General features: G+C 45.6%; 7 protein-coding genes across 7 annotated transcripts; 3 read left to right on the top strand and 4 right to left on the bottom strand.

The window, feature by feature from the left end:
* Positions 1-1,619: 1,619 nt before the first annotated feature.
* N7473_011051 (ankyrin repeat domain-containing protein) lies at positions 1,620-2,705 on the bottom strand (the record flags this gene model as incomplete). Its single annotated transcript, XM_057156990.1, has 1 exon — positions 1,620-2,705. One exon carries the CDS (start codon positions 2,703-2,705, stop codon positions 1,620-1,622), a length of 1,086 nt encoding a protein of 361 aa, XP_057004284.1.
* A 5,392-nt stretch (positions 2,706-8,097) lies between these two features.
* N7473_011052 (mitochondrial chaperone BCS1) lies at positions 8,098-9,286 on the bottom strand (the record flags this gene model as incomplete). Its single annotated transcript, XM_057156991.1, has 2 exons — positions 8,098-9,094; positions 9,144-9,286. The coding sequence occupies 2 exons, from the start codon at positions 9,284-9,286 to the stop codon at positions 8,098-8,100; spliced, it is 1,140 nt and encodes a 379-aa protein (XP_057004285.1).
* A 2,897-nt stretch (positions 9,287-12,183) lies between these two features.
* Positions 12,184-13,662, bottom strand: N7473_011053 (uncharacterized protein). The gene is made up of 3 exons (XM_057156992.1): positions 13,358-13,662; positions 13,163-13,289; positions 12,184-13,097 (listed from the first exon to the last, which is right to left on the bottom strand). Exons 1-3 carry the CDS (start codon positions 13,603-13,605, stop codon positions 12,297-12,299), a joined length of 1,176 nt encoding a protein of 391 aa, XP_057004286.1. The 5' UTR covers positions 13,606-13,662; the 3' UTR covers positions 12,184-12,296.
* Positions 13,663-18,161: 4,499 nt separating this feature from the next.
* Positions 18,162-19,652, top strand: N7473_011054 (uncharacterized protein; the record flags this gene model as incomplete). The annotated part of the gene is made up of 1 exon (XM_057156993.1): positions 18,162-19,652. The coding sequence occupies one exon, from the start codon at positions 18,162-18,164 to the stop codon at positions 19,650-19,652; it is 1,491 nt and encodes a 496-aa protein (XP_057004287.1).
* A 180-nt stretch (positions 19,653-19,832) lies between these two features.
* On the bottom strand, positions 19,833-20,600 carry N7473_011055 (uncharacterized protein; the record flags this gene model as incomplete). The annotated part of the gene is made up of 1 exon (XM_057156994.1): positions 19,833-20,600. The coding sequence occupies one exon, from the start codon at positions 20,598-20,600 to the stop codon at positions 19,833-19,835; it is 768 nt and encodes a 255-aa protein (XP_057004288.1).
* A 193-nt stretch (positions 20,601-20,793) lies between these two features.
* On the top strand, positions 20,794-21,556 carry N7473_011056 (uncharacterized protein; the record flags this gene model as incomplete). The annotated part of the gene is made up of 3 exons (XM_057156995.1): positions 20,794-20,925; positions 20,970-21,455; positions 21,509-21,556. 3 exons carry the CDS (start codon positions 20,794-20,796, stop codon positions 21,554-21,556), a joined length of 666 nt encoding a protein of 221 aa, XP_057004289.1.
* Positions 21,557-23,013: 1,457 nt separating this feature from the next.
* Positions 23,014-23,563, top strand: N7473_011057 (DUF4112 domain-containing protein; the record flags this gene model as incomplete). Its single annotated transcript, XM_057156996.1, has 3 exons — positions 23,014-23,198; positions 23,290-23,444; positions 23,514-23,563. The coding sequence occupies 3 exons, from the start codon at positions 23,014-23,016 to the stop codon at positions 23,561-23,563; spliced, it is 390 nt and encodes a 129-aa protein (XP_057004290.1).
* Positions 23,564-25,519: the final 1,956 nt, after the last annotated feature.

Here is a 25,519-nt window from a genome sequence, read left to right on the forward strand (position 1 = left end):
TTCTCTTTCAAAGGTGAAGGGTAAAGAGAAGTTTGTCGCGAAGGGAATTGTGTCTAATTCCAGTCACTTAGATCCAAAATTAGCATCAGGCGGTGGTCGAAGCGTGATCCCTAAATAGAGAGACGAGAGTATACGAGAGCAGCAGCCTCTGGAGTCAAATTTACTTCCCCCAAATGTAGACCCGCGCTCATTCGTCCAAATTAATTACAACCCGTAACAGAATAGCTGTCCCTAGCCCGCTCGGTGGTGTCCTAGGCATGGTTGTATTCCCTTCAAGTCCACAGGAAAATAAATTCCAATTTACAATTTGAAATAGAGGAAAGACTTCTGACTAAATGCAAAAGAAGACCTAGCAATAAATCGACATGAGTACCCCATGGCGGACGCGTATTTTTAGAGATCTTTCTATCATATGTACATTTTATTGCTACAGCGGTTACCCTGTGCTTGGCTTTTGTTTTGGGATGGAGCAAAAAGTTGCTTGAGGTGTGTACAACATGCGAGTGACACAATCACGATCTCATAGGGTTTAAGTGATCAAGGTTCGCTGTTGTCGCAGCCAGGATCATTAGACTCCTTTTTATAACGATACGGCCGTAGTAAAGAGCAGATGGCAAGTTGAGCGTCCGATGAACTTTCCGAACTTACTGCTGAGGGTGATGAATATTTCCTGGTTACTGAAGAAAATATCTCTGCGATACTTCGGCACGGTAACTTATACGTACATCAAGTGTGGCATCTCAAAAGATAGTAGACCGCTCTCTCCGGTACAACTATAAGGCCCTATTGTCTTCCGTAGGGTATTCTGTCTCCACGTCCCGTAACACACATGTGAAAATCTGCCAGTTTGCCAATCTTGATATGTAGTTTGGTTTTAAATAACCGCAGGTTAGAGCTCAGGCCAGGACTAAGCCATGCTACCTCATTAGGGACGGATTGAATCGCAGGAGTGCCGGAAAGTTGCTATGAGAACAAATTATTTCAAGCTTAGAACAAACACCTGTTTAGAAATCGGGCTCGTGCAGAGATAATGATCTAACGTTCTCAAGATTAGGAACGCACGGTAATGAGGCCTATAGTACAGTACCGACTGGTATTGCTCTCCAAATCCGGAAACACAGATGTATATTTTTTTCATTAGAATGGTGAGTTGAGTCAGCACTTTGTTTAACAAACTAATGAGGATTCTATTTCTTCGGCAGAACGGGACATTTCAGCCGTTGACGATTTGGCCGGAAACTAAGCATAGCTTAGGGTGGTCAGTGCCAGGGGTAGGCCTAATCTTGGATTTCACGAAGCTCTGTCCTGAGATCTCGTATAGAATTCGGGTTCAAGCGACCGCGTATAGCGACGTCAGGAACAGTTACTAACTTAAGCACATCACTCTCGCTCAGAAGCATCTCGCAGATCGTCCCTCCCGCTTAGTCGCAAGAGACAACTTCGTTATCCCCACTCACGACGGAGTTCTGTAGGTTGGCCTCCACTCGCCTGGTCGCCAACATCAGCTTCACCAACTCGTATAGCCCTCCCTCCCTCCCTATAACAAGGGTGTCCGGCAGCTAGAGTCTCTAGATTTGATATCTACCCTTCCGGTCGCAGGTAAAAGCTTCACCACCGCCTCATATCCACTCAAGGAAGCTCCCGATAACGGCGCGTAGCCGTCTCACCCATCCAGTCGCTAGTAACAGCCTCACCACTTCCTCGTGGCCCTTCCGGGCAGCGCGAGACAGTGGACTGCAACCTTCCGAGTCCTTTGCGTCGACGTTGACCCCCTCAGTCGCTAGTAACAGCCTCACCACTCCCGCGTGGCCCTTCCGGGCAGCGTGAGACAATGGACTACGGCCTTCCGAGTCCTTTGCGTCGATGTTCACCCCCTCAGTCGCTAGCAATAGCCTCACCACTTCCTCGTGGCCCTTCCGGGCAGCGTAAGACAATGGTCTGCAACCTTCCGAGTCTTTTGCGTTGACATCCACCCTTCCAGTCGCTAGTAACAGCCTCACCACTTCCTCGTGGCCCTTCCGGGCAGCGCGAAACAATGGACTGCGACCTTCCGAGTCCTTTGCGTCGACGTTGACCCCCTCAGTCGCTAGTAACAGCCTCACCACTCCCGCGTGGCCCTTACGGGCAGCGTGAGACAATGGACTGCGGCCTTCCGAGTCCTTTGCGTCGATGTTCACCCCCTCAGTCGCTAGCAATAGCCTCACCACTTCCTCGTGACCCTTTCGGGCAGCGCAAGTCAACGGACTCCAGCCTTCCGAGTCTTTTGCGTTGACATCCACCTTCCCAGTCGCTAGTAACAGCCTCACCACCCCTTCGTGGCCACCGAACGCAGCTTCTGATAACGGTGTGATGTTGAAGTCGTCCTTTGCATCGATATCCACCCTTCCATTTGCTATTAACAGGCTCACCACCCGGTCGTGGCCGTTCCCGGCAGCGTGAGACAACGGTGTTCTGGCGACGCCATCGATCGCCCCAACATTTGCTCTTTCAGACAAACACATTCGAGCTGTCGCCTCGATACCTTGTCGGGCTGCCCATAATAGAGCTGAACTTCCAGAGCGCAGCGAATTGCGTCGATATAAGTACGGATTTAGTAGAGAGTAAGTATAGTGGTTGGTTTGAGCCCATGAGTTAATGTTTCCTTCGGCCTCCAGGAAATCTGCAACGACGAGGAGTAATTCAGAAGGCAAATTAAGCAGACACATTTTCTGGATCTGTCTTGAGGCTTTGAAAATGCTCTTCTCTGATGTCAGAGTTGTGGAGATCGAGCGGCAGTTCCCTTAGCAATTCCGTCGCATTCTTATCATTACATTGCTTATTGGGACAAGTAATTTACGCTCTATTCATATTTGGTATCGGTGCATTATGTGATTAGGGGTTGAAAGACCACTTTCTCGTTCCCAAAATGGAATGTGACAACGGACGCCACTGTCACTTACCGTCCTCGCTGACTTTCCTGAGGTAAATCTCTCTATGAGATGTGCCACGGTCCACCAATTTAATATAGTAAAATTCTGCATTCTTAGATTGCAATGCTTCCACGGCATGATTGCTGTGGCCGGAAAGCTCAGCATTTCCAAATTTCGCAATTTTAATGGGCAGTTTCAGAGCAACTCCAAATGCTTTCTTCGGCCAAGATGGCCTACAAGAAGACTCAACCCCCCAGGAAGCTCTTGTATATACGCTATAAATGTTGTCGTTTGAGTTCTAAGATATTGTAGCAAAATTGAAAATTTCTCCTATCGCGCTCAAAGTTATCAATCATATTGTAGCAACAACTGTACTATATCATCCCACCCACGGCGTTCTGCCAGGGAGAGGGCGATATCGCCAGAAAGGTTACCTCCGCAACCTTGATATTCGGTACGGCAAGTAACAATTTAACCACTTCTCGATGACCCTGATAGGCCGCCACCGACAAAGGCGTGAAGTCGTTCGTTGCCTTTGCATTGATATCAACGTCCCTGCTGTTTATCAATAGCTTAACCACAGAGGTTTGCCCATAGTAAGCCGCTAAGAAGAGAGGAGTCTCATCATTTGCGTTTTTCAGGTTAATATCAACCTTGTCGACTTCAATTATCATCTGAGCCACGTCAGTGTAACCATATCTTCCTGCTAAATGCAAGGAGGTCTCGGCTTTCCAATTCTTGTGGTTCACATCTACGCTTTCGCTCACAAGTAGAGTCTCTACAGTACTGAAGTCTGCTACAGTGCCTTAATCTTATTTCTCGTGTTCTTATGGTCCAACTACGAACAACTACGAATTCCTTGCAGTAATGAAGGGTTTTATCGGAGGTATGCCGCAAGATACCTGCAACACAATTAACAATATTTTACCATGTAAATCCACTGCCTCTCCAGTCGAATGATTTCTACTTTTAGATCAATAATACATCGTGTTGATCGGAGGTGGCTGCGCAATCACGCGCCAACCCGCATAGAATAAACTTTTTCCCCTCGTTACAGTGGTCCAGAATATCTAATTCTCTTTTCACATATAATTATATTATTGAGCTATTGTACTAGTATTGAGGTTTACCTACCGTTGCGTACCTACCGTTGCGTACGAACTTTGTTTCTGAAGTTCAGTCCTAGGTACTTCATGTGACCGAGCTAGTCCATCTGTTACGAAAGGTGTTACGACAATTTGTCACGGTGATGTCACGATTATACCGTATTGTAAGCCAGTGTTACGGACATACAGTACTGGCATCCAAATTTGGCTCGCACTTGCTCACTGGTTGAATCAGCATACTGCCTATTGGTTTTTTCCAACCCCGTGTGGCTCAGTGGCTTTCTGCTCCAATCTCTCTACCTATTTTCGCAAGCAACTTCATCTTGTCCTTTCGTCACCAGAGGTTTGCCTGGTATCTCGTTCAACATCGTATTACATCGTCGTATTATATCGATCTTTGTGTGGTTCAGGCATGACATGTTCAGCCAAGTCGACTCAATCCTCTACCGAACCCTCAATATAAGAGCAGATATTTCCAGTAAATCAGACTACCCTCACCAGGGGGCAAATAACCAAGCGAATGTCAGACATGGTGTCACTGCGACAATTCTCGGACTCGTGTTAAGGACAGCGCGGCCCATCCTAGCATGGTCAGGTTATCATGGAGACCCGAAGATGCTCTTAGCCGCCCTAGATAAGTAAGGACCATTTTTCGCTTGCATTACCGATACTCATCATCCATCAATTATCAACTAAGAGGGAGGATCTTGGGCAAGGGTGAGTTCAGTAGCCTTGTATGCCTAATCTTGGAGACATGGGAGATTACGCCCATGAATATGAAAGGCCGGGCTGCCAGTCACAAAAATCAGCGCAGCGCAGTGACGAATGCCTACAATCATCTCCAGGCCAGAACTCCCCTGTCGGTTGTGCGCAAATTGTGCGAGATAGCATGGATCATATACCTCTTGTGTTGTTGGCCGAATCGGTGAATGGGGCTCGTAGTTCTCTTGCTAATCTTATCAATATCAAAGGCAACAGCATTTGGGAATGTTCTCAAACGGGTACAAATAGACTCCACGGATTTGGCCACCACCGCGGCATGAGTTTGGCGGAAAATATATGGGCAATCTGCCTTACTTGGCAAGACGGATATCTTATTGTTCACGTTGCAAATGATCCTCCCTTCCAACTGTTGCATGCCTCCAATTTCTGTCCGTCCAAAGAACAGAGAGCTTTTGTTTCCAACGCTCTAACTCAAAGCCATGTTTCATAGTCAAAATCTTGAATTTGCAGCAATTTTGGAGAAAACCCAAACGAAGAGTTCAGGCTTCACAGCCCATTGGAAGTGGGCGCAGATATCTTTCAGCAGATTTCCGGTTGGCGGGGATACAGCTACCACGAGAGCGGTGGCATTTGCCTGGAACAAATTTAAGGAAAGGACGGCTATCAAGGGACGAGAAGGCAGCAGATCAGCAGTATCTAGCTACACCAGCAGATGACCTTTGACGGGCGCGATAGCCACCTACACCTCAATTGGATCGAATTTGCTCCGAAATTAGCAGTATAAAGCTCTACGTGGCTTCGCATTCCTTGCATCTACCACAACCACTTGATGTTGGGTGTTTCGCAGTACGAAACCGTGCGTACGGTCGCTTCTCGAGTGATCTGTCGCGATCTGGCTTCAATCCTATCGAGAAGCTCACTTTTCCAGCCGACTATCCTCGCGCAAGATAAACATAGCAAATCATATGAAAGGCAAAAATATTGTTGAGTCGCAATCATCATATGGAATGAACAGTTTGCGCTTTTGTGACATCGAAGTGATCTATTACAGATAGAGCATTATTTTCAATCGGATTCGTCTTGTAGAGAAATGTTGTCTTAATCACTGGACGCCTTACTCGCATAGATGGGAAGATCCTGTACGAAATATGGAGGAAACCAGTGATACTTCCAACTCACGTCAATTACTCCCTTCTAGTATCATAGCATTGAGGCCTTCCGAGGGGCAGCCCTCGCATGATGAGAGAGCATAGCTTGGACTGCAATTATTGAATAATACGGGAATAATAGACCTTTGAGGAGAGGGCCAACTCTAATGATGTTGGATCGTTCATTTTATGTCTTATGAACCGAGATTGCTTCTAAAAGCGGTCTTCGACAAGAAGTATAGTCAGATAAAGAGTCTACTTTCATGCTGAAAAGAGGTCGATACAGTATATCGCCAATTTCTCAAAACCGGCAGCTAGTGTCCACTCAAAGGAAACACTAAAAGTCGAAAGAGCTACTTGGAAGAAATAGAACTAATCTAGGTACGTATCGAACATAATACTATACATTTCTATTCAAGAGGTAATAAACGCTTGAGCTGAGGGAAAATCGACATAGACAATAGCATAAAAAGTAGCATTCGTAGACGTAATGATACGAAATTCCAGCCGAGGGGGGCGGGTAGTCCCTTCCCATTGACCGAAATGCAACGAGTAGGCGCTACCACCTCGCTAGTCTTCAACATATGATGTGGGTATATGGGCAAGAGGTGAAATTGTCCTAACTCTGGATTATTGAGAACGTAAGTATGTGATATTCAATTCGCATATATGTGGTTTTCCGGATCAGAAAGTTTCAAGGCATCTTGATGAAGGGGCTAGCGAGGTGCTGATCTTGATCGTACTATATTTCAGGCACGTTCACTGTTCAGCGCCAAATCAGGTGTGACGATGTCTAAAATTCTAAACAGTGTTCGTCATCTGGTTTGGTTGTGAGCGTTGCCAATCTTAATTATGCTTCGTGTGAAATCCTTTTTTCCGTGGAGTTACTTGTATAGTAATGTTGACTGCATTATAGCGTTATGTTTGCTGGCTAGCTTAAAATACGGGACAAGGATGCTAGCTGCCCCACCTGAATTGTCACAAAAGAACGAAGTAATATAAACATGATATTACCATTCCTGCGGCCGACACCCCACTCAATACAGGTGAGCTTCATAAGCATGGAAATCCGCTTTGATATAAAGGTCTAATTTTATATAGTAGGAACAGAATTCTGTACGATATTTGACGTACTTGATTGGACAAAAGAATTCCGTAGGCTCCTCTCGGAGAGGCATACTAAATTATCATCGAGTGTACAATCTCACAGAAAGGCGCCTTAATTTGCTAGGCAGCTCCTCTCAGCAACCTTCTCTACCTTTCGAACACATTACAAGCGCGCTGTAGGTACAGAAATACCCAGAACAGAATATAAGTTACATGCAAACTGATCAGCCAAATAGTTATCGATGTCTCCTGTACATGCTCAAGAGGATTTAGGTCGCCAGTCACAAAAAGATTACGAGCAATGGGCTACGGAGCAGTACGGACATGAACCGAACCTAGAAAGTCAACCCTGGAAACTATACAATCTGTATCAAGTTTTAGTATGGAATGAGCACTCTGTTGTTCGTTCGACCATTCTTGGTCCACCAGGCCCGTTTCAAAGTGTTCAGTTGGCATGTCCAGAGCGAAGCACAATACTGGTCATTATTTTGGGCCATGTCATGGCTTTACTTGCGCTTCTGCATGTCGTGAGAGGCAAGAACAGGCAGCTGGATCTGGATGTTATTGGTGCCTAATAGACTTGGTCGATATCGGACCCATGCTAAGACTTGAAAACTGGAAATGAGTCAATCGCATATTATCCTTACTGAGGGCATTCGTTGCCTAGATACTTATCCGCTAGATTTTGTTACAAGACCAATTTTTAGCCACACTCCTGGTGCTAAGTTCTCTTTAATGGTAGAAATAACAACACTGCACTTTGATTTCTATTTTGAGAAGATCGAGTGTCCGAACTCGGCCCTGGAATCGCTGCCCTTTCTTCCATACCCTCACAGATTGTACAGCGCTATGTTATGAACCTTGAGCTTACCCAGATAACAACTGTTAGCTTTTCTTGATGTGTTATCCGCTCGGCTTCGACGACTGGCTCTAGGCACCAGGCTCTAGTTGCCCATATTCTAATTTATATGAATTATTCAATTGAGGAAAGATAGTCTCTAATCTACCACTATTAGAGAACAATCAGTATTAGACCTAGTCTGAGATTTGACTATATGACATGCTATCATCTTATCCCAGTTTACGCTGGACTTTTGCCCAAGGCTACGGTGCTGATACTGAGCGTCTCTGGACGGGGGCTATTGGTCCATTGGTACTCTCCACCCATCTTTCGAGATTGCTTAGTGCGACATCTGGTGCGTTTCTATGTTGGAGCAGATAGGACATCACCTGAGCTGGGCTGTACCTTCCTTCCGGAATCTTCCGAGCAAACTCCCTGGCCTGACTTTCAACGCCTAGTCTAGGCTGACTGTGAGGGTCTTGATTTGACGCATCCCCTTGCTGGGCAAACATGTAATGAAAGATCTGCATGGCAACGTCCTGGTCGACGAGCTGGAACCGGACCGTTCTATCGACACGTCCTGGCCGAATGAGTGCTGCGTCTAATGCACTGACATGATTCGTGGTCATGATTAAAATTCGATCCTCCTGAGAGGCCACGCCATCAAGGACGTTCAAAAGCCCAGAGAGACTCACTCCCTTTGTCACTGTCGACAACTCCTGCCCGGAAGCAGGCGTAGCAGCCATTGAATCTCGAGAATGTGCCGAGTCTACGGCATCGATGTCCTCGAGTAAGACGACACAATTCGCTGGAAGTTCTTGAAATAGAGATTTGAGCGACTGGTCGTCCACGGCGGGAATACTTACAGTGTAAATGTCCAAGCCCAGTTCCCCCGCTACGGAGAGACTAAAACTAGACTTGCCCGTGCCGGGGGGCCCATGCAGTAAGTAGCCTCGCCGATACGGGATGGACCGTTGTGCATACCATCTTCTGGTTCGTGCATTGAGGAAGTCTTTCATATCTGCTACCAGGGGTGCCTTTTCACTCTCGCGGAGAATCACGGTTGACAAGGGCCGAGCCTCTTTGACCCGATCCCGTTTCCACTGAACGCCACGATGACCGAATATGGTGATCTTATCTCTGATTTTATTCAGATACTCGGAACGACATTCCTGGAGAAAATCCTTCAGGATGTAGGATGACCGCCCCAGTGAAGTTAATGTGATCTTCTCCTGATCGAAGTAGCGGTAGTCTTCCTGCCTAGCCTCGTAGAATAGCAATTGGCCCTTATACCCAAAAATAAAACGACCCCTGGTGAGGCAACAGTTTCAGCAGCTTTTTATCTGTGTCGTTCATCGTAGCCCCCGGTGCGGTATCCACTTTAGCCAGGAAGGACCTTGCCGTGCTCTCCAACCCACGGGAAGAAATCCACGATGTAAGCATGTCGTGCATTTCATTTGAGGACTGAATGTGGACAGTGGACGCTGTTGGCGGTAAGTATGGATGGAAGTTAGCTGGTGCCAGTGGGGGAGCTCACTAAGATAGTTCCGAAATAAACTAGCTAGCCCGGCCAAATATGGCTTCGCGGTGACCATCAGAGCGATGAAATACAGCAGGAAGGAGACAGAGCCTTGCCTTCGTTTGAAAAGCACATATGTTGCTCCAATTGTTTTCATTAGCCTCGAATGAATGAGACCCAGGATGCGTTTTAGGGCGTACTGGTCAAGAAGGAAATGTTTTGTTCTTCGTATGCGCATGATCAGCCAATTCAGGTGCACTATCGATCGCGCTCAACATCTACTCTTGCAACTAAGGCGGTGCGTTTTATATGCTGTTCGTGATCCCCGCTTTGCCTTCCTCAGAATCCGCGCAACCAAAAATATCCAGCGAACCCATAACCGACCCGGGCTCGCATTGCAACTGGTAGACAAAAGCTGACTTGCCTGGCTTGATCATTCCAAAATTAGCCCAAAGTTCCAGATAATACAGGCCCAGTGGGCCTTGGCCTTACATTTTGTCCGTTGTCACGTGCCTCTGAGAGCCCAAAGGCAAGTATCAGCCTGGCCACCCGCTTCCAGTTGAAGAGTGGCCACCTATGCCGGGTTCACACAGTACACTTACTAGAGAGTCTGGCGTAAGGAAAGGCAATGCACCATCGCAGGCAGTTCACCTTGTCCTCTTCGACTGTCGGGCGCGGCAGTACCTGCCGACGGCTGGATCGAGGTTTATAAAATAGAGAGCTTTATCTATCAGGAGACGTAGTTTGGAGCGCACTGTGCACTTTCGAATTTCTATTTGTTGTACGTAAAGATTGAAATATATTATTTTGTATTGACATCTTTATCAACCTGTCTGACGTAAGCCCGTATGCGAGGAGGGGTATCTGGGATAGATGGGGTAAGCCGGAACATCCTAACCAGAGCGCGAGACCGAGGGTATAAACAAGCTGAAATATAAACAAGCTGAAACGGTAGCTACAAGCAAGCTAGCGACAAATTTTACTAACCTCACAAGCCAGACTTACGGCTAAAGGATGTTTCTTGCGATTCTAACAGTGTCGAAGACAAGAGACTTTAGCATGAATCTGTTTGATCCTTTGACTTTCACGCTAACTTCCGAAAGTTGATGCATAGATTTTCCAAGATGACCGGATAACGTAGGAGCAGCTGCACAGATGGACATCTGGTGCCAAAATACTTGAAAATTTGAGCATATTACAAAACGCGGCTAGTATGAGGGTGAGCTTATTGTTAATGATAAAGTGATAAAGTGATATTCGCAATCCTAAAGCAGATCTCGGGTTACAGATAGACATGAACATCAGGTCTTTTTGAAGCAGCATATACCCACGCTTTATATTTTTAAAAAATGTTTAAAAATCACGGTGATAAGACCCTAGTGGTTCAAAAACCAGATCAGGAGGTATTTAGACCACGGTGGTTTAAAAACCACAGTAATAAGACCCTAGTAGTTTAAAAACCAGCCCAGGGAGTATTTAGACCACGGTGGTTTAAAAACCACAGTCATAAGACCCTAGTGGTTTAAAAACCAAACCAGGCGGTCTAAAAACCACAGTCACTCATAGGGGGTCGATACGAGGAATAAAAATAGAACTACAAAGATAGCAGTGACTGTCTTGATAGAATGGTACCAAAAAAGAAGCAATAAGCGAAGCCAATCTCCGAGAGGAAGGAACTTAACTTCGAGCTGAAATGCATATATCTGATCTACTCCTGATTCGTGTTTTTAGATTTCTTCATTTTTATGTACGGCTGCGGTTTTTGTGTTATGACATTCCCATGTTGATGCCTAAGGCTGTGTGATGGCCTCAGGGTCCTGTCGGGACGCCAGGCAGCGGATCGTCAGCCTTCCGATAGGCTTCACCAGAGGGAACTCTACATGCGTGACCTCGTCAGTTGGTCATCTCTCATTCTGACGTTTATCCGTCCTTGCTGTTCTGGAGAAGAGACTGTACATAAATTGAGCCATGAGGTATCGACCACCTCAAGAAACAGTCTCTGAAGTAATCTGACTTGGTTTCTTCTACCTGATTGACAGGCCCTCACATCAAAGACGACCAATGCCACGTCGTTTGATTAAATAAAGGGAGGGGGAGAACGTACTTTGGCGCTAAGCAATCATCAGATCCCATGATGGTAGCTTACGTTCTACTGCCATCCTCTCGTTCTACACCACTCAACTCCTCCCTTAACATCCTCATCGGGATGGCGGTCCTTATTACTCATCCCGTGGGCGCTCCGAAGGAGCGCTCTGAAGTAGCAAATCCCCCCAGCTATCACGGGGTAACAATCTCCAATGCTCTGCCAGTTGCGAATCAAGAACGAACGGGTCTTCTGAAGAACAATACCTTCTCCATGAAAGATATTGTTATCTCACGACAGGCAGGCATCCCAAAGACAGCTCAATATTCAGGTTTGTAATTTACATGTTGCCCTACTTTATCCTTTTTAATGCCACCTTGATTACCTAGCTGATGAATTCAACTACGCATGACCCCGAACACGTTAAAGAGAAGAATTCGGAGTTCAAAGTTATCAGGATTGAAAGCGAGAGCCACCAGCATGCCCTAGGCATTGGCATCTCTCAACATGAGTTCGATCTTTTATGTAATTTGACAAAGCGCAATCGATGCAGAAGAGCATTGAGAAGAGAGCATGAAAATAACAGAGAGTGAATGAGAACCAAGGCAGGCGAAGAGCGAGGAATGAGAACAAGAGTTTGACTAATGCAAAAATTATAACTAGATAAGGTTTCTTCTAACAAAGGTATTCCCTGCGCACGAAGGTACTGGTGACGCGCGCTGACGCACGATGTAAGCCCTGCAAAGATGTGAAAGTCCAGGTGAAACAATGTGGATTTATTGACATGAAACCTGATTATCTTGTCGATTTGGGATAGGAAAAATATATAACACAGTATATCACAAAACCCAAAAGGCAAACTAGTACTTGTTTGAGGGACTCCAGTAATCAAACTTCACTTGAGAATCATTTCGTTCTATTTCGGACGGCTCTCGCACATACTTATCTAGGGTGGCTTGAAACAAATCGTATGTGAAATCGGGAATTGACTTCATCAGTTCTGAAGTAATTATCGACGTGTGTCCGTTTCGCAGATTCGGCAGATTACCAACTATCATTTCGATCGCCACTTGCCTCAGCTCGTGGTAATTGGCTCGTGTCGAATACAATTCCTCGATGGTCTCTGCAAAGGACTCCCTTTCAGGGGAACTCATGAATGATGCGCAGAAATGTACCTCTGCTTTGCTTTTCAGGTCGTCGATCATAAAGTAGTCTGCTTCACCATACATGCGCACGTGGAAGTAACATGGATGACAGTCAAGTAACGAATCGACCGGAGGGTCTGTAATGTCCCCATTATCCCCTTCCTCGATTCCATATTTTGGTGGGACTTTATCAATTGGAGCTGAGTTCCCATTCGTCCGTGGGCCATGCGCAAGTGTCTCTGGCGCGTTCCCTGGGCTTCTCATAACTGTTCCATTCAAGTGCTCGTCTGAAAGGACCTCAACTTCATCAATGACATCATTTTCTGGTTGGGGCCCCGGCGATAGTTCCTCTGCGGGCGGCCTATCCATCTCAGGTACGTATCCAGGATCGGCCTGTGTAATATCCAAGGTATGTGTAGGCCGGGGAGCGCTGTAATTTCCTGTATATAGGAATTCCAGCACTTTTTCAATAAGGACCGGATCTTTTTCGTTCAGACAAATCGGATGTTCGGCTTCCTGCAAGTCATCACCGAGTCTCAGTCTTAGGTTCAGTGGATGGTAACAGATAGACCTTAAAATACCTTGAACCCGCCGTAACAAGCATTTTGAAAGTATTTTGATCTAGGGCAAACAACAAGCCTATGGGCCGAGAGAATCTTGTCCTTGCAAATAATGGCCAAATCGCTGTAGTCAGAATTGAGATGCAAGCTATGCTATGTTAAAGATCTGGCCTTATTTGTACTGAAGTCGGAGTAGATGAGCTAGCTATTTCTCACCTCGCAATGAGCCCGAGAATGGTCTCTTGGTCCTCCGTAGTTTGTGCCTCCAGGGATGGAGGGTTGGATTCCTCAGGGCAAGACTCTCTATACTCCAACTTAGAGGAGGACAAAGGCCTGCTCTTTTTCTTTTTCATTGGGAAGCGTAATGGAAGAAGCGAAAATGTAATCGAAGCTGGCAGACCTTGAACACGGATGGGTGAGCCAAAATAAGGGGTTTGTTCTGGAGACCGCAGATGTTGCTCCATATTTAGAGAATAAAATTTTGACGCATTGCTGCCTAACCCCGCTTTCCTCCAGCTGTCCATTAGATTGATATGTGTAGTGGAACACGAATGTTACACGGGTGGTAAGTCCAATCAGAAGGAGACTTTATAGAAGTGCGTAGCAAAAGCATGCAAGCACAGAATAGCGAATAGGCGGCGGCATATGAGCACTCACAGTCTGATACTTGCAGGAGAGCAATGAGAAGAGAGCGTGGAAAGAGAGGGAACGAATGAAAAAAAGGGCAAAAAAAAAGCGACGAATGAAAAACAAGATTTTGGCTAATATCAACAATCATAACGAAAGGTTTTTGGACACGGGTACTCCCTGCCCATGAAGGTAAGCCTTTCTCTCACTACGTTCGTTTCAGGGCAACGCCTCACGCACAACGAATATCCATGTTCCCTAAAACCCTTCATCTCACTTCTTTTGTAAGGCATTTGACAATGCTTATACACCGAGTCCTTTATAATCATATGTTCCAATTATCCCAGACTGCTCATACCCCAAGAAAAAGCTCTCAATACAATGATCGTGTTTAGGGGCCACAGGATAGCCCTAGGTCTCACGGACTTTAGGATGTGCTCCCGGGTCGGCAAAGGCATTTTTTTGTGAGTTGAAAGAGGCTTGGTAATTATAGATATTGTTAATTTCTGCAAGGCAAATCCCAAATAATGTATTTAGACAAAATGCCTTAGAGTTGAGCTGGTTCATGGGACCAAATCAACGTACTAAAAGCCCCAGAACAACACGCATAATTTTTTGCTAAAATACTGTTGGACCTAATTTCGAGCGTCCTGTACTGAAGGATCATAATTCAAGGATATCGCATCGAGTCCCTTGATACAGGCAGCCTCGACGCCCAATGAACATTGTACGAGCATTGGCAATGCACTGGCCAGTTGATAAGACCGTGACCAGTGTTCGATATTTGAATCAGGTGGTAGGGTATCAGATTCCTATCAGCCAATTGTCAAATTTTTCTCCAAGATATGGAATTGAGATCAATGTTCGTGCGTATCTGACGCGAGGTTCATTCACGGATCCAGCTTGCTCTCGGTACTTCTCGTCCACGGGCTTATTATAATCCCACTGTAAATCACATGGAAGCAATTCTATTCTTAGCTCGATTTTATAATGAAAATCTTGGAGTCGTCATACAGGGCAACACTGAATGTTCTTTTGCAGCTTCTTATCCAGAGGTATTTTCATCAAAAGCTCTTGAGCTTGCGTTTTTTCCAGGCAGGTGTCAGAGAATATCTGACTAGGTATCCTACCGAGGCAGTAAGGTGTACATGTATTGGGGAGATTGGAAATCTTGAAAATTTGACCGGGCTGAGAGAGGTATAAAAAATGCTCGTAGATGTGCGTGTCTCCTGATGGCGGCATTTCCAAGGCTCTTAAATTTTAGGGCTAGAATGGATTCCTCTCTACTTCAGATGGTGTTGGTAGTAGGGGTTTCGACAAGCTAGGGGAAAGTTGTGCGATATTGACGGGCAGGAAAATAGTTTCGTTTTCCTCGGAGACAGCATGAGGCAGGTGGTGTGCCATATTTATGGAGACTTCCACATGACCTTGAGTAGCTCGGTACGGTACGCTGTAAGGCTTCCTAGATCGGTTTGGACTAGGCTGTTTCATCACATCCTTAACTATACGGTAATCGATATGTAACTCTAGTCAGCCGGGTTGCGATACCGACACTTCGGCTCTCAAAACTCCGTTGAATCGCGAATATATTACTCAAATGCTATAAGCACCTCATGACTCCTTTCGACTCCATTTTTAAATCAAAATTAGAGCTTGCACGCAGTTTAGGTGTTCATAACTGAATCCTAAAATATGCGTGTGACACTCTTGAGAAGGTAGAATTAGTTAAGAGCAGCGGCCCTCGCGAAAATTCGTACCGTAGGCGCCTGTTTAGGAGACAGCATAAGTGAAGCTGACCGCCCCAACATGGTCTAAATATCCGTATCATGGTCCTACTTTATCACCAAGATTTACCCGCTTTCTGATGTAAATTCCTTAACAGATTTATGTGGGCTCTATAAGATGATGTTGTGGCTCTTATGTACCTGAGCTGCGACCGTGGGAACTAATGAATAGGCTTCTGCTCTTGTGGCAGAATATTACTGCCAAGAGAGTAGAAAACGTAATCGTAAGCTTATAACTCCAACGGTTCGCAGGGTCGGATAATGATTCATATGATATGCAGCATGCTGTATGCGGACTGAAGTGGCCCATTCGCTAAACATACGCGAGTCGATCCAATTTTAGTAAATCAACCTCACCGGGGGGAGCTCGGAATTACTCTATCGAAGCAGGCGTTGGAATTAGTTGGGTATCCACCTAGAAAGTCGGAGCTTTGTGCCAACGGAGCTACAATCTGGCTTAAGGCAGGGCTTTTATTAGAATGTTCCGGGGTGAATGAACTCAATAGGCCTTCAAAGCCACTAATTCTCTGTCAGTTCCATTTTTGGAAGCCGTTCTAATTGAGACGGATTTGTCTCATTTGACTGCAAAGGCGCGTCAATTGAATGACGGTCAACTCTGGCAAACCACACGTTAATAGGATCTGTAGTAAAATCTAGCACGCTATCATGAAATTCACTACACATGCTAAATCAGGTATGCCTATTTCGGAGACTAGAAGAAGGAAGGGGGAGGTGGGATCGTAAATGGATGTTAAACAACTGTTGACTGATAAAACACGGTTCACCTGGATATGTGCTGTAACATTCAATCTACTATGGCCAGATTAGTTCTCTTACGGGCTTCAAGGCGTGAGAGGCGGCGAGGAGGGAGGAACCGCCTCTCTTCAGCTTATCTCCGAACGTGTCCTCGGTGCTCTCGTCAGTTTAACGGGCGCCTAGTAATATATCCAAAAAAACCTCTGACCTTTTCGGACACATCATTTGGTTTTCGCAGATGTACATATCAACGATTCGAGGATAGATCTATAGGGTCCCTATGCACGCTCATTTTTCGACGACTAGCCTCACACGGCCTTCGTCGACTGCCAGGAATTATACAGCGAGAAGCGCAAAAAGCATTGGAGGACGGTTCGTTCAAAGGTATTGCGGTAGGCAAGCTCTTAGCAAATCTTTACCAAATCGCTAACCATTTATGAAGGCTTGCCGCTAGTCGAGTATATAAGCAGATATCTGACAGGCGAAAAGTCATTGCTGGGTAATACTGGCCATACCCTGTCCCGTTCATGAGGATATTTAGGCGTAGAGAAGATACATAAAGATTAGGCAAGTTGTGGTCATGGTACATCTCCACGCTTTTTGTATTAATATTTTAGTGGGAAGTGCTGCGTATTCTGTACTAGAAAACCCTATATTATTTCTATACAATAGCACTTCACGCCTATCAGATATACCGCTATGCTTCGCACTTTTCAGTGCCCCCTAGTGGAAAACTTGCACTAAAAGCCGAGAAAGGCCTAAGCGTGACTTAGGATATTGACTGTAACTAGCTCACGACTGAGCAGATCACCCCAAAACACCATACTAAGTCCGATAATTTACAACTTCATATCTTAACAACCGTAAGAATCGGATATTTTTATGACGAATTCCAAAGGCATCATGATTTAAATAGTGTATCTAGCTTACTGCTAGCTCACTGGTATACACTGGTATACTATAAGAAATTTAATGGAATTACCGATGGAGACGTATATAATACGTGTTTTTGATGGTAACGTATCCAAATTATGGTGCAAATGGCTCAAAATGTATGTGAGCCATTCCAATATATGAGTGTACTAACGTGCGTCCCACCGCAACCGTGTCCCCTCGAACCCGCTCAAGATTGAGGTACTTTGGAAGACAACGCCAGCATAGTCGACCAACTGGTGTCAGACTGTTAAGCTCAACTAGAAATATGATTTAATAATATCCAGTATACACTGTTCAACTTTCAACCAAAATTACGTTGGTCTGTTGGCATATTTCATCGCAAATTACCTTCCCTTCCCTAACAAGGTTTCTGTGGCAAATTGTGCTAAGCTTCCATGGTCCCCAACCAGCCATTGTTTACGAAATTAAGCTTATAATTCACGGTAAATGGATCCCTCCGATCAATATCCACTAGAATTATATACTCTATACACTGTCCACATCTGAAATAATTTTATTGTTTGTTCACACATGAAAGTCTTAGGGTACATGGTCTGCTTATTAAGGATTGTTTTGTACAGCTCATTACATACAAAGCGTACTGAACATGTAATGTATGGAATTCTAATTTTAGAGATTCCTGGCCACGTGCCCCTCGGGGTCAGTCGTGTTGCCCACCTCCAGAGCAAGCTTTACATTTTCCTGTTACACAACACGCGCTAAATCCTATGACCGACTATAACGACCCAGCAGCAACTGTACTCGCCCTCAACGAACAGTCTGGACAGCCTTAAAACTACTCCGCCCTGTCGAAGTCTAGCGGTATTCCAATCTCCACGTTACGGGATCGTGACCAAGGTAGGATTTCTAAAAAGGAGCGAGCCTTGGACCAGCAATACCTCACTCCACAGGAAGAAATGTCATTGCTGGAATACGTTCTACGGTTATCGAAAAATGGTTATCCCCTCCCGGTCAAATTCTTACGTGCTCTGGCGTGGGAGATCGCTCGCCGACGCCCATCAGATATGCCAATCCCAGTCGCCAATGAAGACACTCGACCTCCAGGAAAGAACTGGCCACAAGCCTTCTACAAACGTCACCCGGAGCTGACATCGAGGACACTGAAAGCAATAGACTGGAAGAGGCATGACCACAACATTTATGACAAGGTGCAAGATTGGTTTCGCGTCATTAAGACGGAGCTGGACAATCCGGCGATCCTCGCTGAGAATGTTTATAACATGGATGAGACAGGCGTCCTTCTGAGTGTTTTGGGCGCGCTCAAGGTGTTAGTAGGGCGGGAGGAGATGTGTAGATACCGTGGCGCTGCTGTAAAACGGAAAATGGTTACCGCCATTGAGTGCCTGTCTGCAGATGGTAGGTCTCTGAATCCCCTAGTCGTTTGGCCTGCCTCTACTCATCGTAGCAACTGGACCACTTACCCCACTCCCGGATGGCATTTTGCCTGCTCAAAGAACGGATACACAGACAGCTCTATCAACCTGTACTGGATCCAGCATGTCTTTGACCCTCAGACCAAGGCTCGTGCTGGTAGCCGGCCGCGCCTTTTGATCAGCGACGGGTTTGCTGCCCACGAGTCCCTCGAGGTCTTGAAGTTTTGTCTTGCAAATAACATCATTCCCTGTCGACTTCCATCGCATACTTCGCATAAGCTTCAGCCGTGTGATGTGGGAGTATTCAGTGCATTGAAGACCGCATATCGGGAACAAGTAGAGCTCTTCTATCGGGGTGGAGCTAATGCTGTGCGATTGGAGCATTTCACTTCCCTCTATAGCCGGGCACGAAATGCTGCCGTGACGCCCCGGAACATCAACGCCGGTTGGTCTAAGAGTGGATTATTTCCTTGGAACCCTAACCGGGTGTTGAAGGACATTCAGCCACCTCCAGGTGCCAGTTACCCCACCGGAAGCAATGTTGTTGAACTGGCCCGTTACTCTGACGGTAAAGAGCTGCTACAAACACCACGAACACCCATCACGGCCGACGGTCTAAAATTGCTGTGTCGTAAGATGCAGAAAGAAGCTCGTGGGTGGGACGAAGATTCTAAGCTTCTCGTCAACCATCTTGCCCATGCAGCGGAGAAAGCATTCGCGGACCGTGCACTTCGTAATGACAACGAGCGGCTGTTGGCACAGAACAATGAAAAACGAAGTCGAACTTCGAAACCAGCACGCAAGGTAGGCAACGCTAAAGTTATGAGCTATGAAGATATAATCGAGGCCAAGCGCAACCTTGAAGCAAAAAAGGCCTCCCGGCCTGGAAAGCGCAAGACCAATTCTAGCAGTGGGTGCCGACCAAAAAGGTCATGCAGCGATGATGTACGAAAAGCTGAAGATGAAATACAAAGCTGGGGCTTTAGAGAGTACTGTTCAGTTATTAGCTTTTGATAGGCTGCCTTTCTTTCAGCTTTCGTCAGTTAGACTATTTTTAGATTGCGATTAAGTGCGCGCACTACGTGTTCCATACGGTCGAAGAGATCACAGGGCATTTTTGGTATTTCCAATGATCATTAAACCATACAGTTTTCGGTATATGCGATATGGGTTTAGTTTCATTTCTTTGTTTCCCTAACTCAGAGCCCAGTGATTATCTTCGGCGGCTAGCATTCCAAGGTACCATAGTCCTAGTAATACTGAAAGCTGTCCAGTCCCGCCGCTTGTCCATAAGACAGGCCTAGCGACGGCCAGGTGGCCGTCTCTATCCAGTCGTTTGACGGCAACAAGCTCAGAATTGGTTAGAATAAACCCGTGCCGAGCATTGTGCTGGTCCATATAAAAGTTCACTTGTGCCAAAACTTGCTTATATTCTCGCCGGTCTGCCAAGTTCTGCGAAAACTGCATTGATGATTCCCATTTCCACGAAACCTTCAAATCCCCAGGGGCACGATTGACACCAGTGGAGAGGCTAGCGTCGACTACAATAAACGCGACATCTGGTCGGAACTGATCAATGATCCTTGCAGATCCCCCTCCGTCTATTGTGATTGCGGAGAGCTGTCGGGCTCGTAGCTCGGGGGCAAGCTCTTGGAAACCAGCTCGAAGGGCCCGCCTAACCCGGCTCATAACAAGATCAGCGAAGCGAAGATGAAAAGTGGGTTCATCTTTTATCGGGGCTGGTGGAGATGTGAAAGGCTCCGCGCGGATCAATTTCGAATGTAATAGCTGTCCGTATCGGGCAATGACGGAAGGATAGCTGAACTCAGGCCACGGCTCGATCTGAGCAATATCGCCCGCATCGTACTGGGGATTAGTAGTGTTTGGACTAGAAGTAGTTCCTTGGGTCGGGATTCTTGGGAGACCGACAGAAAGGTAGTGCAGTAGCGTTTGAGTTGCCATCTCTTATCTGTAAATCCAATCTGCATGTTCGTAAGAAAATGGCAATGGAACCATGGTTGAGGTCTGGAATTGCGGGGTTGGTCTATCACATGATATTTAGATCACATGATCGATGACTGATGTTACATAATTCAAGGGGTGTGATTCAACCTCATCCATCGCTTCTCATTCTAAATCGGCCTGCGCAGCGACCATGTGTTCTCAAATTGGTTACATTTTGGACTTGGAGCCGTTCGATATTGACATCAAAAGAGAGATCAACCGCTCAGATGCCTCTACGGTATACGAAATAGGACTATATGGAAATACGTGTGCTATGAAACTCGTAAGTGCGATTTTTGCGCCCGCAGAACAGCGCTGACTTGTCAGTTCCATGATAACGGCGACCCAGGATACACGAAGAGAGGCCGAGACTTAAATCGATTCCGCTGCGAATTAAACGCCTATAAAAATCTCCATAAGTTTGGTGTATGCGACCGTGGCTTTGTTCCCGCATTTTACGGCTATATCGATCGACTGGATCCATCCGCTTTTCAACCACCGCTTGAACGATTTGTTGGCGATAAATACCAACCAAGGGCCATTCTTCTCGAGTACCTGCCAGATTCGGAAAGGCTGAATTGTGTGAATTATTCCCAGAGTCTTTTTCGCTCTGCGGTAGAGGGTATACAAGAGATCCATAATGCCTTCGTGCACCACCGTGACATTTATCCGAAGAACATGCTTGTTGTTCGTGGTGAGAGGGTTGTCTGGACCGATTTTGATGTTGCGACAACTTTTCAAAATATGGGTCCTTTCGAGATTGCATATTGCGAATATGAAACCAATCTCGTCAGAAGTTTTGGGGAGCTTTTGGTAGGCCCCTTTTCTTTGTTTTGAATATCATGAACTGACGATGTGTTTATCAGAATAACGACCAGAAGCAGGGTCTTAGACCAAATACAAAGTATTATTGATCGAGCGCCTCGAGGGTAAACGAAAACGCATTGCCCATGCTCCATAGCAGTCATGTTTTAGCACCGGTCGTCATTCAACCCTTTTATTTTACCCTGACTGCCATGTTTAAAAGGGCATCCGGCTTTCTCCTGGCTTGGACCAGCATCAGAACCTGCCCTGCCACCCGGACGAAGACGTCAAGTCATCAGATCGGATTCTTCCCAACGTCTTGACTCAGTGAGTCTGACGACGTTTTGCATGACGGGGGTGGCGTCTGGATGTTGGCCGGCATGGAATGGGGGTATTTGATAATCCTGCCCGGTGCCTGTCCTTGAGTCTGTACGATTGGTGACAGAATACTCACTACGCCTGTCAACTTGGCTGCAGAATACGGCTCTTATCTTGTGTGTCATATGGATAATGATCTCGCACTGTCATGGGTTGGTATCCGCTACCATTTTACGGTGGTCCATGATGTTTGGTGCGTGAATAAGGCCGTCGGAGTCCGAATGATGCCAATGACGAGTGCTGAAGTCATTTTTGGACTCAACAAGGACAGAATCACGTGACTAGATGATGGTCAAATTTAGAATTTGGTTTCTGACGGGACAGGTCCGTTACACTGCTGTCGGTATTGTAATTTTACATGTCGCCTTATTAAGCAAACAATGTATTCCCAAGGTTTCACGAGCGAGCGTATATAAAGCTCATTCAGATGTAAAACGTGAGGAGAGGATCTAATTTTTCGTGGACTTTGTTATGATGTATCTATATATCAAGGCAATAAATTCTTATTACTCCAAAGAGTCGGTGGTTGTGAGCCATGGTAGATTTGACCGAACTGTAAGAGAAATCTCAGAGCAGACGGCAGCAATTCTCCCAATGAAATATACCCAATTTTAAACGTAATTTTAGGTGAAATTAGAGTATCTCATTGGATCAGTAGTATGAAACAACATCATTTTGCTTTAATTGCAAATATCATTCGCATTATTCGCTTTTTGAGCGTTTGGTTTCCAAAGTACCTTAAGTGTGCGCGGGCGCAGCGGGAAGCGGTTGCAGCGGGATTAACGTTAGTTAAATACATTTTCTAAATTTCCAATTGAGAAAAAAACTGCGGGTGGTTGATAAATGGACGAATCAAAAAATGTTATTTAGTATGGTGTTTTAGTGTGATCCTTTGGTCATGCATTACGTTACATGCAGAGAGTTCTTTCCACAGTCAAACAAACAGCCCTGTGAGTGGAGTGCCTATAAATTGACCGAGGAGTAAAACTATCACCCATTTTAACATGGATAGATGATGGAACTCAAAAATGTACAAATGAAGAACCTCATGCTAAATATGTCGCACTGGAGGTTAATCCAAATATGACCCCCTCTGTGAACCATATTTGATTTTCTCTACGTATCTGCTCAATTTCACTTAAAAAGAACATACAGCATCATTGGGGGCTGCGCAAAGATCCTCAATCAGATGTTGTCGCCGACCGTCGAAGTCTCATGGAACCTGTCAAGAAACGACCCATGCCAAACCCAACGGGCAGGTGTGGACGATCCCCGTGCACACTTGACATCAAGGAAAGGGATACAACTGAAGGAGCTTGAACACCAGGCCAAGTTCTTCGATAGATGGGGCCTTTTTATTGGGCTAGTTCCGGTGTACGTCATCTATATCATGCTGCTTTGGTCTTCTTCTGCATACTCTCCTTAGGTGACGTACTGTTTTCTACCTTACTGATTCTTCCTCTAGGGTCGGCGATATTGTTAACACTGCTTTTGCGTTAATGCTAATCTATAGGATCAAGAACATTGGTCTGGAAATCCCTCGATCTGTGTATAACAGAATGGTTGCCAGAATTCTCCTAAGTGCCGGTATTGGTTTGATACCACCAGGCTTTTTACTAAGTAGGCTTTACCGATGCAACAGGAGGAACTCTTTAGCCATTCGGTCTTATGTTGATCGTCATCTAAAAGGAGACGGGGGAGCACCAAGTCCTCTACAGCAACTTCCATCCGCCCCGTGATGTATAACTAGCGTGAGAAAGCATTATTCCGTTTATCTCTTCAGGATGACACAAGCGACGAGCAACAATAGTGAGCGAGATCAAAATTGAGATATAAGTTTACAACACGTTTGAATGGTCAGTAGGAGTTTCAATCTCACATTCTCAGAGCTCGAAAGGCTACTATCTCTATTTTCTAGCATCTCATTGCAGTGGGGCTTAGCGGAAATTATAAGCAGGGTAGGATTCTGACTGCCAACTAGTTTGAATGTGGTGATTTAATTCGAACGTATGAGTTGCTCGAGAAGCCTCCCTTTGAAAGCAGAAAATCAAGGTTACGGTGACGGTAGAGTAGAGTGAGCGAATTCCTCCTTGCAGAGACGGGGGTTTACTTTGTACATTATCGGTATTATCCATAAAGTCAATTCCCTGGAAGAGGTATTGTTGAAAGTTTCCAACATCATCCAGCTTTATGATTAGGTCAAGGTATTGCACGTCGACACATCCCTGCGAAATATCCAGCCGACCACGTAGTACCATCAACACTCTTTTTTTGCTGCGGACTCGGTAGGTGGGGTTCTCCTAAGTATTTATCTGCTCTGTTGGAAAAACTCTCAGGGCAATCCCTTCTTCAGGAAGTTCATAGACATGAAGAGTTAAGTCATAGTCGAATATGCGAGCCAAAGTTGTACAATCGACACAGTAAGCAGCGGGCATAAGATGAAGATGAAGAGAGGTGGATAAGCTTAATCAGTTCTGTTAACTGATCTCGAGGTCTAGGTCGCACACAAACTATCGTGGTTTCGAAATTTGAATAAGGCGAAAGAGCGTACGATTTCAGAGCCCTTCTATTTGGAGAATGTATAGTCCAGTCGTGATCAAAAGCCTATGAGATCCTCGAGGGCTTCCATGGCATTCTACCTACTATTTGTTTATACGCACTAGTAATGTTACGTACTATTTATATCTTGGATTATGACATTTGTCTTAGTGCAAGGCAGCTTACAGATGATTACGGCGATTTGAGAATGTACGCTCCTAGGAGCACTATCCAGATTGGAACGATCTTGACTTCCTGGGAGCTATCACGGGTAGCTTTGACGGGTTTATTAGAATACACGATGAATAGGGGAAATATGGTGTAATGGATCAACATAGCTTTCAGTATCCAGCTTATCCGGCTCTCTTGCGCACTTTGATGTCCATTCCTGCGCTGGGGAATGACCAGGCCAGCACAATATGGAAGTAAACCAAACTCCAGGGTAATTCGGTTTCAATGGGTAAGGCTAACACATCTTATTCTTTTACTATGTCTGTGCAAAATTGGGCAATCACGCTGTTCAGTCCATCTCATTTCCACCTCCCTGTTATCGGTTCCCTGGCCCTTTTAAGCGATATTAAGATAAGATTCGACCTGCCGATATACCTCGAATAAAAGCACTCAGCTCGTACCGTAGTTTGGTCTCGTAGCATAGATTCATCCGTGAGAATCTCCAAATAGGCGGATACAGTCCTCACATTCAGAATCAATTGTTTTAAAATTTCAATCTTTTCACTGACGTGATATAACCACGAGACAAAGTTAGTGCGTCCATTAGACCCCCGTCTCTGCGCTCTTTGTTGAACTTCTCCGCGTCTTTCTGTATGAGGAATTTATTAGTGTCGGGCAAGCCAAATTTCAAAAGCGAGTAAAGAGCATTACTCACCCTATAGTACTCTTTGCGCAACCGAAATTTATGATACGAGATTATATCACGCAATCCACCACCGCCCCTCCCGCCTATGGTGGCATAGACCGTTTTAGGGGTCCCTTTGTTCTTTTCCCCGTAATCATTCATCGCGGTGTAGGCAAACCAGTAGCAGTTATTCCCAATCGGTTTGTAACTTCCCCCTTTTTTGCTCACCCACGAAATGGTTTCAGCGAGGCTAATGAAGCTGGGCTTCTTGGCGGTGTAAATGTAAGACTCTAAAGGGAGA

This window comes from Penicillium subrubescens (genome assembly GCF_028828155.1).
Source record: "Penicillium subrubescens strain IBT 31985 chromosome Unknown utg000008l_segment0_segment0, whole genome shotgun sequence".
In the NCBI taxonomy this organism is placed as follows: domain Eukaryota; kingdom Fungi; phylum Ascomycota; class Eurotiomycetes; order Eurotiales; family Aspergillaceae; genus Penicillium; species Penicillium subrubescens.

Coding starts and splice junctions, on each gene's coding strand:
- N7473_011053 (XM_057156992.1), bottom strand. CDS start 13,605: ATGGAGCAACATCTGCGGTCTCCAGAACAAACCCCTTATTTTGGCTCA. Junction 13,290..13,357: donor ATTCTCGGGCTCATTGCGAG/GTGAGAAATAGC, acceptor AACATAGCATAG/CTTGCATCTCAATTCTGACT. Junction 13,098..13,162: donor CTTGTTACGGCGGGTTCAAG/GTATTTTAAGGT, acceptor GATGACTTGCAG/GAAGCCGAACATCCGATTTG.